This window comes from Chiloscyllium punctatum, chromosome 45 (genome assembly GCF_047496795.1).
Source record: "Chiloscyllium punctatum isolate Juve2018m chromosome 45, sChiPun1.3, whole genome shotgun sequence".
NCBI lineage: Eukaryota > Metazoa > Chordata > Chondrichthyes > Orectolobiformes > Hemiscylliidae > Chiloscyllium > Chiloscyllium punctatum.
The window spans coordinates 6,894,129-6,913,009 of record NC_092783.1 but is presented as its reverse complement, the minus strand read 5'-3'; the positions used below and the strand labels follow the sequence as shown (position 1 = coordinate 6,913,009).

Genomic DNA, 18,881 nt, shown 5'->3' with positions numbered 1-18,881 from the left:
ATGTCCTCTAGGCCTCGGGGGCAAAAGAAGATGGTAGACCTCCAGAAGGAAAGAAAAAGTAAAAATACAGTGAATTATGGAAATGAACATACTGGTTATGCTGGAGCACTGTTCTGACAAGTCGTACCAGAATGCATAATTCACAAATTTTGCTATTTCTTTTCTGAGTCAATTGCTTTCCTGAGCAAACTACCAAAGTCATTTGGCAGAATGTCTCGTACAAAAAAACAAGCACAAATATGTACCTTGACTGGTGGTGCGAAACGTCCTTGCTGCCAAATCCTTCCTATACACCCGAAGTCTCACCTCCACTGCATGCTGCTCTCAAAGCCGCCCTGGTGGGGAAGAGATTGTTTGCCATTTCCTTTTCAAATGTGCCTTTGCAAAGAAGGTCTGGATAGAAATGCAATGGTATTTGTTAAATTTCATACCAGTGAGCTGTGAGACACAGGATTTTCTGCTGTATGTTCCAGGGATGCGCATCAAGACAACAACAACTATTCCTGGAGAACTATCCCTATTTGGGGCGGTGGGGCAGTGGGGCAGCATAGCGGCTTAGTAGTTAATACGGCTGCCTCACAGCACCAGGGTCTCAGGTTCGATTCCAGCCTTGGGCAACTGTCTGTGTGGGTTTCCTCCCACAGTCCAAAGATGTGCAGGTCAGGTGAATTGGCCATACTAAATTGCCCATAGGTTAGGTGCGTTAGTCAGAGGGAAGTAGGTTACTCTTCGGAGGGTTGCTGTGGACTTGTTGGGCTGTAGGGAATCTAACCTTACTGTAATGAGGAAAAAAAAAACAACACTCTTTGGTCTACCATGGTCTGCTGGTTTTCAAGTGCAAGAGGTCGTCCTCAACCAAGGGTTGTGATACTGGCACGTTCTAAATTTGAGGACTACACGCTGAGGGATGAACTCCAGCTTGGGACAGCTATTGCAGAGGCACACTGAGAAAGAGTGCCAGCCATAGTAAACTTGGAAACTACCATCCACCTCAGGCTGTGTGTTTTTAAGAACATATGTCGTAGGTCAAGAGTATTGAAAATGAAATGAGGTACCTCAGAGTGAAACATGTTGCATAAAGAACTTCATTTTTTTTATCAATTACATGATTTGTAATTGAAATGGAAATTTGTAATTTGCCCCGAGGACTGCATATCTGAGATTGAATATATTTGTTCAATATGAAGACTGTTACAATTGTAATAGTTTTTGCAAGTCCTGTAGGGTTTAAGTCAGTGTTTTCATAACTCTTGACTTGAAAATTATATGAATAAAGTATATCTTTGAAAAAAAGTGATTTTACCTCAGTGGGTATGTTTGCCAAGCTGGGAATTTGGTTTGCAGATGTTTTGTCTCCTTTCTAGGTGATTCCATCAGTGTTGTGGAGCCTCCTGTGAAGTGCTGCTGTCCTATGCTGGTTGGAACTTATTTGGTTTCATTCCCGTTGCTTCTCGTTCTTTGTTGCAGTGGTTGTTATATCAGCTGTAGGTCAATGTGTTTCTTGATGGAGTCCATGGATGAGTACCAACCTTCTAGGAATTCTCCAGCTGTCCTCTGTTTGGCTTATCCTATTATTGTTGTGTTGTTCAAATCAAATTTGTGGTCCTTGATCTCAGTGTATATAGATACTAAGGATAGCTGGTCATGGTGTTTAGTGGCTAGTTGATGTTTATGAATGCGGGCTCAAAATTGTCTGCCTGTTTGTCTTATATTTACCTCAGTTGATTTTACCTCAATTCCATTTAGAGGCATACAGCATGGAAACAGACCCTTTGGTTCCATTTCATCTGTGCTGACCTCGTCCCATTTGCCAGTATTTGTCCCATATTCCTCAAAATCCTTCCTATTCGTGTACCCACCCAGATGCCTTTTAAATGTTATAATTATATCCATCTCTACTACTTCCTCTGGCAGCTCATTCCATTGCGCACTACCCTCTTTGTGAAAAAGTTACCCCTCAGCTCTTTTGAAATGTTTCTCCACTCATCTTAAACCTATGCCGTTTAGTGCTCCCACCCTGGGAAAAAGACCTTGGCTATTCACCCTACCTTTGCCCCTCATGATTTTAGAAACCCCTATAAGGCCACCCAATGGCATCCAAATGAAAAAAGCCCCAGTCTATTCAGCCTCTCCTGATAGCTCAAACCCTCCATACTTGGCAACATAGAGTCATAGAGATGTACAGCATGGAAACAGATCCTTTGGTCCAACTCATCCATACCAACCAGATATCCCAACCCAATCTAGTCCCACCTGCCAGCACCTAGCCCATATCCCTCCAAACCCTTCCTATTCATAAACCTATCCAGATGGGTTGCATTTGTACTAGCCGCCACCACTTCCTCTGGCAGCTCATTCCATACACGTACCACCCTCTGAGTGAAAGTTTTGCCTCTTAGGTCTCTTTTATATCTTTCCCCTCTTGCCCTAAACATACGCCCTCTAGTTCTGGACTCCCCCACCCAGGGAAAAGACTTTGTCTATTTATCTTATCCATGCCCTTCATGCCCTATAATGTCACCCCTCAGCCTCCAATGCTCCAGGGAAAACAGTGAAGGAGCCTATTTTCTGCATCATTTCAAGTTTAACAAAATCCTTCCTATAGAAATACAACTAGAATTGTATATAATAATCTGAAAGTAGTCCCACCAATATCCTGTACAGCCACAACATGACATGCCAACTTCTATGCTCAATGTTCTGACCAATGAAAGCAAGCATGCCAAATGCCTTCTTGACCATCCTGACTACCTTCAACTCCACTTGTAAGGAACTATGCACCTGCCCCAATAGGTCTCTTCATTCAGCAACACTCCTCCAAATTAGCTGTATAAGTCCTGCCCTGGTTTGCCTTACCAAAATGCAACATCCTACATATATCTAAATTAAATGCCATTTGTCACTCCTCAACCCATTGGCCCATCTGATCAAGGTCTTATTGTACTCTGAGATAATCTCCTTCACTGTGCACTACAGCACTATTTTGGTGTCATATGCAAAGTTACTAAACATGCCTCTTATATTCACATCCAATTCATTTATAGACAAGACAAAAAGCAATGAACCCAGCACTAATCCTTTTTGACACACTGCTGATCAAAGGCTTTCAGTTTGAAAAGCAACCCTCTACCACCACCCTCTGTGTGCAAAATTCAAGCCAATCTTGTATCCAATTGGCTAACTCCCCTGGATCCCATCTGATCTAACCTTACTAACCAGTCTACAATGCAGAATCTTGTCAAACGCTTTGCTAAAGTCCATATACCAGCTACCACTCTGGCTTCATCAGTCTTCTTTGTGACCTCTTCAAAAAACTTAATCCATACACTGAGGCATGATTTCCCACACACAAATCATGTTGACTATCTTTAATCAGTCCTTGCCTTTCCAAATACACATAAATCCTATCCCTCAGAATCCTTTCCAACAACTTACTCAGCACTGGTTTTTCATTACAGCCTTTCTTAAATAAGCACAACCCATTAGCCAATGTTCAGTCTTCCGTCACCTCCCTTGTGGCTGCTAATAATACAAATACCTCAAAAAGATGACCAGAAATTCCTTCCCTAGTTTCCCAAAAAGTTCTTGGAAAAACCTGATCAGGTTTCACCTTTTATGCATTTTAAGACCTCCAGTACCTCCACTTCTGTATTATGAACTCTTTTCACTATTTATTTCCACAAGTTCTCTCCCTTCCTTGAACTTCTCCATAGTGAATACTGATGCAAAGTATCCATTTAGTATCACACCCATCTCCTTGGTTCCACACACAGACGACCATGTTGATCTTTAAGGAATCTCATTCTCTCCCTAGTTACTTTTTCCCCATTATGTACTCATAGAATCTCTTTGGATTCTTTTTAATTCAAGTGTCCTCTCCTTTGGAACTCAGATCTTTGATTTCCTTTTAAGAAGTAGCCTCTCTGAATCTCAGTTGTGCACTGCCACTTTATTATTTGTGGGTTCTGAATTCCCTGTGTGAAACTCTGTCCCTAGGAGTGTCAGATCAGTAAATATTTGTAAAGCGAAAACATCTCCCCAATTAATCCACTGCTACTGAACTCAGTTTTCTGAAAATCCAAAGGAGTCACACACTGACTCTACGAAGCTACACAAAAGTCACCAGCTTCCACTGACTGGGTGACTGAAGACAACGAGACATGAGTTTCAATAAATCAGGGCGGAAGGTTTGATTAGCATCAAGTTGTATTGAAGTTATATGCAAGTGGGAAATTAAGCACATCAGTAAACTTCCTGCTACTAACGGTGAGTTTCCAATTTCCTTCTTACTTTGATTGAATCATTTACTGTTTTCCCACAGTCAGGATTCTGGCCTATGCCCTCTTGCATAATTCACCATGCTTGCTTGCTATCTTTTGAGTTCCTCAAAATCCAGCACACTATCATTTAAGGCATTTAAGTTTAGAATATATTGGATAATGTCCTTAAAATACACCACAGATAAATGTAAAAGCAAAGGTGTTAACAAGTTGGCGAAAAATAATGCAGATGCTAATTTCAATTTTAATTTTCTTTATTTTTTTAAGCAAATTAATACATTGGCTGTTTTTATTTAAGTCAATGTTATACAGCACTAATATTCAGTTCTTATAGTCACTGTATTCAGATTAAAATAACATTACAATGTGACTTAAGGCCAACTCCTTCAACATTATTACCATTCCCAACCACAAATCCTACAATAAACACATACAATAATTGAAATTATTGTACCTCCGGGTTTTGATATTTGTCTAATCAATCTGTTCAGGAATGTCATTACACACCTCTGAAGCAGGTGGAACTTAAACCCAGCTTCTCTTGACTCAGTGACCAGAGATATTATCATTGTCCACAGGAGACCTACCCTCCAATTATTGAAATATATCTGTTAAATGTGTATCGGATGACTGTGATACAGAGATCTATTCATTCTGTAGTACTCAATGCTTGGTAGACACACTGGTATATGCATAGGGATGGAATGAAAGCTGACTGAATGGCTAACTTCCTTCTTTGGTAGTAATATATTGTTAATTACTTCAGGTAGCTATCTTCATGGAGATGGTTAACATATATCTCACAATTACCCAGTCAGTATTCTGTTTCATTTCAACAGCTTATTTTGTAATACCTTTTATTATAATGAGACTCTACTGTAAAATTGGAGGACTACTCAGACTTATTGCAACACATCTGAATTTTCATCACAAGTGTTTGGACTCCTTCTCAAGAGTTCTCAAAGGTAAGAAAAAGGTTGAAGCATTTCACTATGAATTCAATTTGAGAAATAGTGCAAAGTCGTAAGCTTAAAATATAAATATCTGAAGTTTTCACTGTGGTCAGGATTCAAAAGAAACATAAATCAATCCCTGATTTTAACATACAAAACTCAAGGGTATATGTTTCCAAACTGGAGTTCATGGAACTGAAAAGTTAATGAAGAACGGTAGGGGGTTTGTAAGACCCAGAGATTTCTGACACAAACAGGGCATGCCAGTTCCACATGAGAAGCTCCCAGAACATCTTGTATTTCTTTGGCACTTTTTGTGTCTGCTAATCTCCCCAGTAATTTTGTTTCTGATTTTTGAGTCATTGCCAGTGATAATGGATGTTCTAGCAAATAAATTGACATTATCAGAGGCTACCTTATACTGAAATTTGAATACATTGCTCTAAACTATGATTCTCCTTACATTTTTTTATGATGCTTTATTTTCTTTACCATACATTTATATAATTATAATTATAAAATGTAATTAATTATACATTAACTCAAAATCCTTTTAAGAGAAAAACTTTCATAGTCTATATTAGACGATATTGAGTAAATATAATGAACATTGAATGTATTCTATATTGATAAACAATATTTCTAATGATGTATTTAAATTACATGCTTTCTCAGTTGTACAATACCATTATATTATAATAGCAGGATAAAACAAATTATGGCTAGTTCTTGATCAAATTGACTAGCTTTATAACTGAATGAAATCAAGCTGACTATATTGTTGTAAAATATTGAATAGCATTATTCCTAGTAGCTTTACATGTATTTCTGGATTGGAAAGATCATAATAAGATGGTATGGGTGAGGCACTGCTTCAAGAAAATACAAGATTAGTAAACCATGACCAGTGAAAGAATTTCTTTTGCCAACTTAACTAAAATAAAACATGGCTTAGTAGGAATATAGAGAACAAATAATGAAATAATCAGGTCACACAATTCTTCTCCTTGGCATTTATGGTCCTGATTTTAAATGTGTTGCTTTGGTACTAAAATGGCATTTGCACTACATATATATATACATATAAGATTGCACTGTAAGTTGTGACTTGTAAACCTTTCACTGTATTCAACTGAGTACATGACAATAAAGATAATTCATTCTAGAATGGGCAGTGTCAGTTGCCATTTAGAATGCCAATGCTCATTGGCATTTGAGCATTACAGGACAAGCAGATCATGGAGTCAGTCAATGTAGAACATGGATTTCAAATCTGTGACATTTTAAACTTTGTCACTCCACCAAATGCACTCTCTGAAATACACACAACTCAACATGTATTTAGGCCAAGGAGGAGTATCCATAGTGAAGGAGAAGAGAATGGCTCTCAGCAACAAACCTTATCCCCCAGCAACTGCAGGGCCTTTCTCTTACACAAACCTCAGTGGGAACAATGGGCTGAAGTTTTTGGAGGAGCTGAAAGTTTTGCCACCCGAACTAAAGCAGGAGGCAACTATGCTCTGGTGGGACATTGGAACTCAAGGGCAACATTTTGTTGGCAATGGTCAATTAACATGGTAGGCTGTTCAATCAACAGACTGTCAGTACATTAAATTCAGCACTATCACAACTAGCTATGGCCAATGTAGTGGCTAAAGCAATGAGGAGGAGGAAGGGAGGAGACAGTCAACACATTTCTATTCCTACTAGACAGTCTGCGATTGTCTCCTCTGACTATGGACTCAGTGAACATGACCTTGATTCCTTGATCAACAATAATCGTAATACTTAGTTGCTGTCTGTCAATGAGTAGCCCTCCATCTGCTTGGCCATAAGGATGAAGTAAAGATACTCACAAAACAAATATTGAAAATCTACTTTATCAAACAAATAATCCAACTTTCCAGGTTAATGTCAAGTAATTATGCTTGTTCATTCTCTATTGACTGTCTTGTAGATATCTTTGCCTGACCAAGAGCCCTTCCACAGTGGTACACCACTAATTGCAACATTTGGAAAAGGCACGGTAGCTCAGTGGTTAGTCGCACTGCCTCACAGCGTCAGGGACCTGGGTTCGGTTCCAGCCTCAGAAGACTATCTGTATGGAATTTGCATATTGACCCTGTGTCTGCGTGGATTTTTCTGGGTGTTCTGGCTTCTTCCCACTGTCCAAAGATGTACCATGGGAAATGCAGGGCTACGGGGATAGGGTGGGATGCTCCTCAGATGGTCGGTGTGGACTCGATGGGCCAAATGGGCTGTAGAGAGTCTATGATAACTGATGAAGGTTGCTGTATGACACTACAGGGAGACTACAGATGGCCTTTACAGGGTCTTTGGGCCTAGACACCCAGCTACAAATTGCATCGTGTCAGACTGGGCACCAAGAGCCTCAGTTGGCAATAGCAGGGCACTCAGTGCTGGGATGGTGAGTGATGTCATCCTGAGAGAGAACGGTAGATTCTTGCAAGTTGTTTTGCATGGTGATAAATTGCAGGCTGCATAATCTCACTCCAAGATTCCACTACAATACAGAGCTGTCATATGGTGTCTGCTTGTGCTGCAAATAAACTGGAGACATCAGAAGCTACATCATGGAGTGTGGATACAATATTTCTTATGATGATGGCTACAGAAGCCAGGACTGAGTTGATGCCTTCATGTTCCCTGACAGTGACAGCAGACCTGCCAATTTACCAAGCATTTCATGGGACATATTCATCAGTGTCTTTCCCTACACTGTCCCATCCATCTTACTCCTGTGTACTAATATCTCTGCAACATTGGCCTCTAGTAATCTAATATCTGGGTGATATTTCTTCTTTCCTTCCTTCACAACATCCATGCACAGTATCTTACTTAGTAAAGATCCTGTCCCTTTGCTACCCTCTAAAGAATACATATTACCTGTAGCTCAAGCTGAGCATATGGTTGAGTGATGACATTTGATTGTCAGCCATCTGTTTCTACTCTTGGACTTCACCCCCATACTACTGCCTAACCAGGTAGTGATTATTGGGTATGATCAAGGAGAAAGGCACTTGGATAAGGTTGTACTAAGGAAGGCAGGAAAAACAAGAAGTAAATTCTTAATACACCTACAGATGTATACAAATTCAAGAGATTATGGGATGATGTTGAAGCTGAATCTGCAAAGGTGAAAGATGGTTTCAGGCCATGACCAGTCGTGCTCCATTCTATCATTACCAACATCAGCTCGCGAATGCATCGGAAAATGTGCAACAACACCTGATTAAGTATTTTAGTTTGTAGTTAATGTGCTACCTTGTTCTGCAAGCACAATTGAAGAATGGCAGTGCGTAAGGTGCAAACAGTCTATCACTATCCTCCTCAAAGTTCACAATACTTCCAAATTTTGTAATATAAGCAAATCATCGTTTTGCATTCTGCATTACCAAGGTTACATCATTAACATAGACTAAGAAAAACAGTTGTCCTTTGATTTCTGGGAAATCCCGATATATAACTTCCTCCAATCTGTAAAACAAACATTCACTACTCTTTGTCACTCAGCAAAATTTATAACTATGCTGCTATCCACTCCTTTTTACTAGAGCTTCACTGCCAAACCTATGAAGTAGCACCTTACCAAAGCTTTTTGGATGTCCATATACACCACCATGCACTCCCTTACCCTCACCAACCCTTTCGTTACTTCAAAAAATCTCAAGTTAAATAAATTTGCCCTTGGCAAATCTGTGCTAGCTTTCCATTATTAGTTCACGTTTTTTAAGTTGCTGTTAATTCTGTCATGGATGACAGTTTTTAAAAGTTTCCTCACCGCTGAGGTTAATTTGACTGACTGGTAGTTAGTGAGCTTTTCCTTACACCCCTTCAAAGATAATAAACTTTTGTCCTTTTGTCCATCTCCTGCACCAAAATTCCAAATACCCGATCAGTACTAAAACTTGGCAGCATGCTCTCTGCCCTTTTGCACTATTTCTGTTTGTTCTGCTCAGATTAAACTACTAGGCAGTTCCAACACCAATTACAAGAAGAATGCCTCTCCTTTTAAACATCCCAGTTTGCACTAAAGCTAGCTTTGCACAAGCATGCAGCCTCTCAGCAGAGTGCTAATCATTTATATTATCAAGAAGCATTGGCTTAATCATGTCCTATCTCAATCTCAATAGGAGGCTTATCATTGTTTTCTCCATCAAAATCTGACCAATATTTAATTCACATGCAACAAAGTGCAAAACAAAGTTTTATAATTAGACTGAAATCATATGTTAAAGTCATCCCAGTGTAGTTTGTTTCTTTTTCTACAATTTTAAAACTTTTCTGAACATGTATCCATTCATTACATGAATAGCTTACTATATATCAGACTCTAACATCAGACAGGGAGTTCACTCCGAATCATTGATTTGATCAAATTTGTTACTTCAGCTTGGTTTGCTTATCTGAAATCAATGCCAAAGTTCTTTGTGAAGTTGCTTCATTCTGTGTTAAAAAAAACAAATCATTTTGTGTGATTTCTTAGATCATTATTCATTTTATCACATGTAGCAGTACAGTAAAACATAAAAACTGTTTTTTTTTCCTTTAATTCCAATAAGGTAGATATATAGAATGGAAAGTGATAGTCAAAATTGGATGTGGAAAACATTTGAGTAAGTTTCTAAAGCAGAACTAAAAGAAAGTTCACAGTCATACAGCCAATTAGTAAGGATTTTATACAGTTTAACCTATTAAATAATATTCTTAGCTGATGGTGATGTTTGGTCTATAATTTATTGCATTGTATCAAGTCTAAGAGGAAACATTTGATGCTGACTTTGAACATTACGCCAGGAGTCACTGCCATAGGTCTTGAGTGTGATAGTATATAATAGATGGTAGAGCTCAGAAACCCAAATTACATGTCTGTTCATTTTTATTTTGACTGAAGTGATGTAAGGTGCGCTGCTGACTCATCAACTGTTGCATGCTATCACATAAATATGACATCCTAATTCTGTCAGCTAGGCGTGTTTTGTGATAATTGACTCCTTAGTACTTGGTGAATGAAAAAATTTAGTAATGCTTCATTAATAATTGTTTCATTAAGATCTCCAAATCCAGCATGTCAGATATGATGAAGAATATATCTAGTCTATGTACTAAGAAAACTACAGCATTTAGCTAACATTATGATCTGAATTCAATAAAAATCTGGAATTAAGAGTCTAAAACTGACCATTTAACCATTATTGATTGTCAGAAAAAAAACCTCATCTAGTTCACTAATGTCCTTTAGGGAAAGAAACAGATGTCCATGCCTGGTCTGGCTTACATAGGACTCCATATCCACAGCAATATGGTTGACTCTTAACTGCAGTTGGGCAATTAGGGATGGGCAATAAATGCTGGCCTAGCCAGCAATGCTCAACCCCATGAGTGAATGAATAATATAAATGACAAGAACTTAAAGGATTTGGGAGGGAACAGCAAATAAACTTATTTACATCTTAAAAGTAAAATGTAGCAGGTAATTAATATCATTAATCTTTCAACATCAGCATGCCAGATTACTATCTGAAAGTAATCATGCTCTATTACAGTGAAGGGCAAAAGCCACTGTGAGCAGGATTCTGTGGTAACTCAGTAAACATAAAGCATACTTGAATGTTCAGACTGCTTATGAGTCACACCTATGGAAAATGTATTAACATAATTGAAGTTATCTTCAAAATATTTTCAGAAGCACTCTTTCTACTGGAATATAGAGTCCAATAATTTGTATTAGCACCAACTGCAATTGTCATTTAGTTGTATCCAGGATTGGAATGAATGGAGACTGCAGGAGGCCACGCTGACAGTAAACATAACCTCTTATTGAACATCACCTTCTAACTATATACAGGACAAGACTTTATTGGAGACTTCAATGTAGAATCTGGTAGTCATGTGATCTTATATTACTAGTAAGGTAGGCTGTCTTATACACATATTATCATTAACCCTTTGATTTCTCTTAATTGAGTAAGTCACCATTCTACTCATCCATCCATCTTGTCATGGATTTTCTCCAAACTGATTAATTTTATCATCACCTCAGGATTCATTCATTAGCCAAATGCACTTGAATCTAATTACTCATGAAATGAGCATCTTTATCTTGAACACTTGCAAGATTGTTATATAAAGTTTGGGCGGCACGGTGGCACAGTGGTTAGCACTGCTGCCTCACAGCACCTGAGACCCGGGTTCAATTCCTGCCTCAGGCGACTGACTGTGTGGAGTTTGCACGTTCTCCCCGTGTCTGCGTGGGTTTCCTCCGGGTGCTCCGGTTTCCTCCCACAGTCCAAAGATGTGCAGGCCAGGTGAATTGGCCATGCTAAATTGCCCATAGTGTTAGGTAAGGGGTAAATGTAGATGTAGGGGTATGGGTGGGTTGTGCTTCGGTGGGGCGGTGTGGACTTGTTGGGCCGAAGGGCCTGTTTCCACACTGTAAGTAATCTAATCTAATCTAATCTAAAGAATTCTGACATGTCTCTAATTACCTGTAACCAATAATCGAGTTGAGGTGATGGCCCTTCCAACTGAATTCTCTGCAATGGCCATGTATTCTCCAGTTTGTTTTGGGCTTGCACCAAAAATGCAAAGGGAACAGACCCCGTAGATGTTTGTAGACCAGAAATTTGCATCATCCATGATGTTTATATTATCTTTGAACCAGATCACTTTTGGTGGAGGGAATCCTTTAACAGCACAACTCATATTAATGTCGGATCCACTGGGTGCAATGTGAGTCTTTAACCTCACAATGAATTCAGGGGCTGTCATATTGCTTCGAGCTTTGTAGATTGGCAATTTTAAAGCAAATGGATCTGCAAATAGAAACAGAATAACATATGTCAAAAAGGATTCATTACAGTATCTCAAACCCTGTAAAGTAGCCAGTACTTTAACACATAGTCTGTGCATGTATCCATCGAACATGGATATATTCAGGAATGTATCTGTTTGCCAGTAACCATTCTGATAGCATACAATCATAACCATACACAATGACATTCCACTATATGTCAGCAACAGCCTAGCCTGCTCCCTGCACCACTTGCACTTCTGCTACTTTCATCCCTAACCCTGTTTGTGTGCACTCCCTTCACTTCTTGCACTCCTATCTCCTCACCATTCTCCCCACTACTGTTGACACTTTCCCTTGACCCCTTTGTTGCTGTCCCTCTCACTTTCTCCCCTGCAGTTTCCTGCTCTCTTTGCTGCTTTCTTCCAGCTATGAGGGAAATGTAAGGTGGAGGACAGGGAGAAGTGGCAAAGAAAGCAGGAAGAAACTGTGAAGGAAGCAGGAAAAAGTGGGTGGGGGGGGGGGGTGGTGGGGGGTGGGGGAAAGAAGTTACAAAGTATTTTTCCAACATTCTTCAGACATTACACAGAGCAAAGTCATTTATATCTTCTGTATTTAGTCTGCACCATTTTAAAACAGGGAGCTTGAGGTAAACTCTGAAGGAAACACAAAATAATTTGACGCTGATCTTTGCATCCAATATGAGATCTATTATTAGAGGATAAAATATGGAATTCAGTTATAATATGTGCATAATGTTTTGAGAGCTAGAAATTAAAAGGTCGATTAAGTATTTCAAGGGTCTTGTAGCACAGTAGAACTGCAGAAGCTGAACATCTGAAACAAAAACAGAAATTGCGGGAGAACTTCTGCAGGTGAAGGGTTTTGGATTGAAATGGTAACTCTAGCAATTTCTGATCCAATAGTTGACTGCAACATTTGCTTACCTCTTTGCCTTAAAATGCACCATGGCTCTCGTGTATCTGAAGGTTCACTATAGCCCATGTCATTTTTTGCTAGAACCCTGAAGTAGTATTTGCACCCTGGAACAATATTTATGACTGTGAATTTGTTGTTGAAGATGTTTTCTCTCACTGTATGCCACTTCAGTCTGCGTGAATCTCTTTGCATAACAACATAATGCAAATGATCATCAAGTGGTTCATCACTGGATGGTTCCCAGGAAATTGTCACTGAGTTTGGGACATTTTCAGTCAACGTTACTGGACCTGGAGGTTTGGGAACAGCTGTAAAATAATATACCAAATTTGACATAAAGAGAAAAAAGAGAGATTTAATCAATTATCCAATAAAGTTGTAATGTTCAAAATCATCATATCCAATAACATTCTTCAACATAAACTACAAGAATATTTAAATTTACTTTAACCACAAACCTCAATGTTTACTAGCACAAGACAGGCAAGTTTACAAGAACTACTTTCACATTATTATAATTTGTAGATTATTTGCCCATGTAATCTTCCATATCAGATGAGTTCATGTAATTTTATTTCAAATTAGAACAGTAAATATTATTTGTCATTACAACATTAGCATAAACCTGGTCCACATGACTTTTTTTAAAAAAAGGTATTCATTCATGGGATTTGGGCACTGCTGGTTAGGTCAGCATTTACTGTCCACCCCTAACTGCCCTTGAGAAGGTGGTGAATTAACCTGAACCACTGCTTTAGGTACTTCTACAGTGCTATTAGATGTATTAGTGCTATTATGATTTATTTCAGTAATAATGAAAGAATAGAATTATATGATTATAACCCAATCTCAGTGAAAGAATAGGAGCATATTTCCAAGGCAGGATGGCGTGTGTCTTGGAGAGGAACTCACAGACTCCATGTGTGCACATAAGTCATACAGCACAGAAACAGACCCTTTGGTCCAACTAGCCCATCCCGACCATAATTCCAAACTAAACTAGTCCCACATGCCTGCTCCTGGCCCATATTCCTCCAAACCGTTCCTATGCATGTATTTATCCAAATGTCTTTTAAATGTTATAATTATATCCACATCTACCATTTCCTCTGGAAGTACATTCTACACATGAACAAAACTCTGTAAAAAAAGTTGCCCATCATGTCTTATTTAAATATCTCTCCTCTCACCTAAAAAATGTACCCTCTAGTCTTGAAGTCCCTCATCATAAGAAAAAGACCTCTACCATTAAGGCAGCATCGGTAGCTGAGTGGTTAGTACTGCTGCCTCTCAGCTCCAGGGACCTGGGTTTGATTCCTGCCTCAGGTGGCTGTCTGTGTGAAGTTTGCACATTCTCTATATGTCTTTGTAGGCTTCCTCCCACAATCCACAGAGGTGCGGGTCAGGTAAATTGTCCATGTGTATAGTGTTATGTGTATTTGTCAGGGCTAAATGGAGGGAAATCAGTCTGGGTAAGTTATTCTTCGAAGGGTTGGTGTGGACTTGTTGGGCTGAAGGGTCTATTTCAACTCTATATCTCTCATTATTTTATAAACTTTTATAAGGTCGCCTCTCAACCTGCTCCGCTCCAGTGAACATAGTCCCAGCCTATCTAGGCAACCTTTCTAACTCAAACCTTCCGTACCCAACAACAAACATTCAGAAGAGGTAGATCTCTTCCAAACTCTCTCCAGCTTAATAATATGCTCCCTATAACTGGGGGACCAGTACTGGACACAGCATTCCAGGACAGAACTCATCAATATCCTAGACAACCTTATCGAGACTTTCTAACTCCTATCTTCAAAGAACTGAGCATTTGAGGCATGTGTGCCAAGTGCCTTTTTAACCTGGTGGAGATCTGTCAGCTGGTAAAAATTTGGACAAAGGACAACATTTTCCAATCATTTGCATCAAACAATTTCTGTTCATTTTCTTCTTAAGATTAATTTTAATTTGATAAAAAATGTATTTAAGAAATATGCCAAAGAGGAGATTGTTGGGGTAATTTTCTGTCAATATATAGTCACAGGTTTTCATTTTGTATAACAAATATTCTTGGCTTGCAGCAAACCTATATCTTTGAAAAAGGACAAAGTTAAAAATCACCCAGCACCAGGTTATAGTCCAACAGGTTGGACTGTCCAGTTCAACACTGGCTCCTCCACATCTCAGAAAAAGGAAACAACCATGTAGATAGGCTCTGCAAGGTTTACATTCGGCGGTATATCTTATCATTATTTATCAGAATAGCAATACTTGATCAAAACAATGTGAGTCAAATAGTTAAAATACAAATTTATTTGGCATTAAAAAATTATCTGACCACTACTTCAATTGTTGTTTGTGAAGCCATGTGTATAAATTAGTTGTTATGTATATCTGCAAAACAAATTGGCTTTGAAGTATTTTGACATCGAGAGTGGGACAACACACTGATTCAGTGCTGATCATGTCTTAATCCATTGATATCTCTGAGATTTTGCAGTGTGTGAGTTGGTTATCACATTTTCTTGTCTTACAAGCACTCATTAGCTGTAAAACATTTTGGTACACCTGAAGCTCGTGAAAACAGCTCTATAATTGCAAAGTTGCTTTATTTTCCTTATAAAAAACAAGTACTTCCAATGTTCAACTGTAAATTGAGAACCAAAGTGCATTTAATCACCTGTAACTCTAATCTCAAAACTAAATGATTCTTGTCCAAGAAGATTCTTCAATGTTACAGAATAAATTCCAGAGTGAGATCTCTGTGAGGCTGGAATAATAAGTTGAGTGCTACCACTGGTACTGGTTATTGTAGCTTGCTCCGAAACTGGAAAACCATCTTTCAGCCAAATCACTTCAGGAGGAGGTGATGCCTAAAAAATGTACATAGAAAAGCCCAACATTACAACTATAAATATCTCAAATGGGAAAATACATAAAACATATTGCAGAGTTCCTCACTTCAAATGGCATTTGGACTCGTAAGGAGTTTCCTTCTTTGATGATCATGAAACTTTTTACAGATTCATCCAATATAAACTTGGGATGCACTGAAATGTAAAAAAAGGAGTAACAATATTATTTTGGAAGAAACAGAGTAAATAGCAATTTATAGAATTTTGAATACATCATAGGCATACTGGAATGAATTATATGTGATATCTGTTAGCTTTGATTCAAGAGGTGAATATCAGTTAAGAGAATGTATGAAAATTCAAAAATCTAAACAAAATACAATTCACATCTATTACCCTGACCATCAGTTATCCTTCTGCCAAATCATTATAATATATTGGCTTGTTATTTATTGTATTGCTATGAGTGGAACATTACTATGCATAAAAAAACAAATTTGTCTTTGTATCGCCAGACAGAACACTTATTTTGTTGGCTGATCTGTCTATGGATGTGAAAGGTGATAAGAAAGCATCATTTAAGTTGATACAGGAAAACGAAATGGGACAACCAACTGAGAATTGAATAAAATGAAATTTGGACACTGTGACCACTACATAATTCAATTCAGTGTGAAATAGAAGAGATAATTAAGAGCCATTGATAGCATGCAAGACTGAAAATAAATGAATCTTCATTGAAACAGCAAGGGTACTGATGAGCATTAACCAGGAAGAAATGTTAACATTAAGGTCAATGTATTTGTGGATATGTTCAAAAATAAGGCAGATGAAGTTCAATGAATAATTGTCTGTAAGGTAGGAAAGGGATGCATCAAGAAATGACATTCCATAGGCAAACTCAGAAAGATAAATATATGTAATATTAAAAGGGAAGGCAGATGGTAAACCAAGACTGAGATTGATTGAATAATCAGAAATACAGAATACGGACAGCTTAAATGGACAGATGGAAAGAGTGGTTAGAAGTGCTAAAAGGAAATGTGCAGATAAACCAAAGGTAGCAGCAAATTATTTTGATAGGCTTACAATAGTTAAAGGTAAGGTAGAAAAGGTGTGGTGAAGATCAGACTCTAACCAAGCCATAGTGGAAGAATTAAACATATCTGTTATTGACTAGTATTGCTGGAGGTGAAATGTTGAAAAGAGCATGGCATATTTGTTACAGATAAGTATACACAGATTGATTTTGAAAAAGTAATACCAAAATACAGGGCAGATAATTTACAGGGCTGATGGTACGTATCCTATGCTTTTGAAATAAATCACATTGAGAGTGACAGAAGCTTTGGCTGCACAGAGATATTCAGTTAAGATGAGAGAGCTGAGCAATAGAATTAGTTTCAGATTGGTTTTGAGAAGTATCCAGCAGAGACATGATGAATTAAATGTCTCCCTTCTGGTCTATAAAGCTCTCTGAGAGCATACACTTCCAAGTAGGAGTACGAGGAAGTTACATCAAACTGAACCTGAAGGTTGGAGTGCAGAGCATGGCACAATGGTAGGAGAGGTTGACTCCAAGGTTTTTGTATTTTGTCCAAACCATTTTGTATTTAATTGGACTAAACATTGATTGCTACCAATGTTCATCTGGGCCTGACAGAGAGTAACAGCACAGAGCTCAATCTAAGCCCAAACTAAGCTCTCCTTCAGTGACCATTAAACATTGAAGGCAATGGGTCAACAGCTCATCTGTTTATGTTCAATCAGCACATATTCAATTTAAATAATTTTGCATACTATCTATCAACATAGTACGTTCCCATACCTCATCTTTACCAGGTCAGCTAGAAGATTAAGAAAATAGATTTTGAAAGCCAGGGTCAATAAAACATTTATATAAACATATACATGGTAAAATTGTAAACACAATTACCTGGAGGCGGCATGGCAAGAACATAATTGTCTAATTCCATGGGTTCCCCCATTCCACCATCACTGACAGCTCTTACACGTAGAAAATACATTCCCATTTTTTTTAAGCCTTTCACAGTATATGAATTCAATCCCACAGCAGCAGAGTTGCATCTAGTCCAAGCTGCATTGCCAGAAGATTTCATTTCAACAATGTACCCTTTAGGAATATCACTGCCCTTGTAAATTGGTGGAGTCCATGCTAGCGATATGGTTGAGTAGGTGGAATCTGTTACTCTGAGATCTCTCACAGTTCCAGGTACCTCTGCAAGTAGAAGGTAGAATAAAATGATCAACACCTGATGAAACAACCACCTGATGAAGGAGCATCGCTCCAAAAGCTCGTGTGCTTCCAATTAAACCTGTTGGACTATAACCTGGTGTTGTGTGATTTTTAACTTTGTACACCCCAGTCCAACACCAGTATCTCTAAACCATAAAATGATCAAGATACTTCTCTACTTTAGTTTCAAATTGGAGTTAAAATAATTACTGAATTTGGAAAATGTTTCAAACCTATTCGGTGTCTATTTACGCTGCATTTCCAAAAATTATTCTATGATTCTTAAAAGGATTGGAATTGCAACAAGTTAAGTTTCTTAACCTTTTATTATTGAGGAAGTTTATTCATTGGAACTGCAAAACTATAATTATTCTCTGTCCATGAGACCTGTTCATATAAATGAGGCTAGATTTATCCGAATCCTTGAGGCAACACTGCAGATTTGATTCTTAAAACACGGATTCTCTGCTGTCGATCTGAGTACTTTCATGAGGTATTGAATTGGGGTGCAGCATCGTCACTCAAATCACAAAGGCAAAGATAATTAGGGAGGAGAGAATCAGAGTGAAGATCTTGACAGTAGTGATAAATGGAAGGATGGACTTAATTGCAGAGGAAAGTTGGATAAGCTAGCATTATGTTCCTTGGAACACAGGAGGCTGAGGATGAGTTTAAGGAGCTGATAACCAGACGGCATAGTAATGGGCTAAGAGATTTAAATTTTGGATTGAGTTCAAAGCAATATCTTTCTCAACTGAAAGATGGTGAGAATCTGAACCTCACTGTCTGAAATGT

The 18,881-nt window shown here is 38.3% G+C and overlaps 1 protein-coding gene across 1 annotated transcript in view; it reads right to left on the bottom strand.

The window, feature by feature from the left end:
• Positions 1 to 5,909: 5,909 nt before the first annotated feature.
• Positions 5,910 to 18,881, bottom strand: part of LOC140467057 (immunoglobulin-like and fibronectin type III domain-containing protein 1) — an 80,821-nt gene continuing 67,849 nt past the window's right edge. The window contains exons 19-24 of the mRNA XM_072563119.1: positions 17,766 to 18,068; positions 15,936 to 16,024; positions 15,655 to 15,847; positions 12,995 to 13,294; positions 11,743 to 12,069; positions 5,910 to 9,700 (exon numbers count right to left, since the gene is read on the bottom strand). Coding sequence (XP_072419220.1) covers positions 9,696 to 9,700; positions 11,743 to 12,069; positions 12,995 to 13,294; positions 15,655 to 15,847; positions 15,936 to 16,024; positions 17,766 to 18,068 — 1,217 coding nt within the window. The 3' untranslated portion in view covers positions 5,910 to 9,695. The remainder of the gene's footprint in view (positions 9,701 to 11,742; positions 12,070 to 12,994; positions 13,295 to 15,654; positions 15,848 to 15,935; positions 16,025 to 17,765; positions 18,069 to 18,881) is intronic.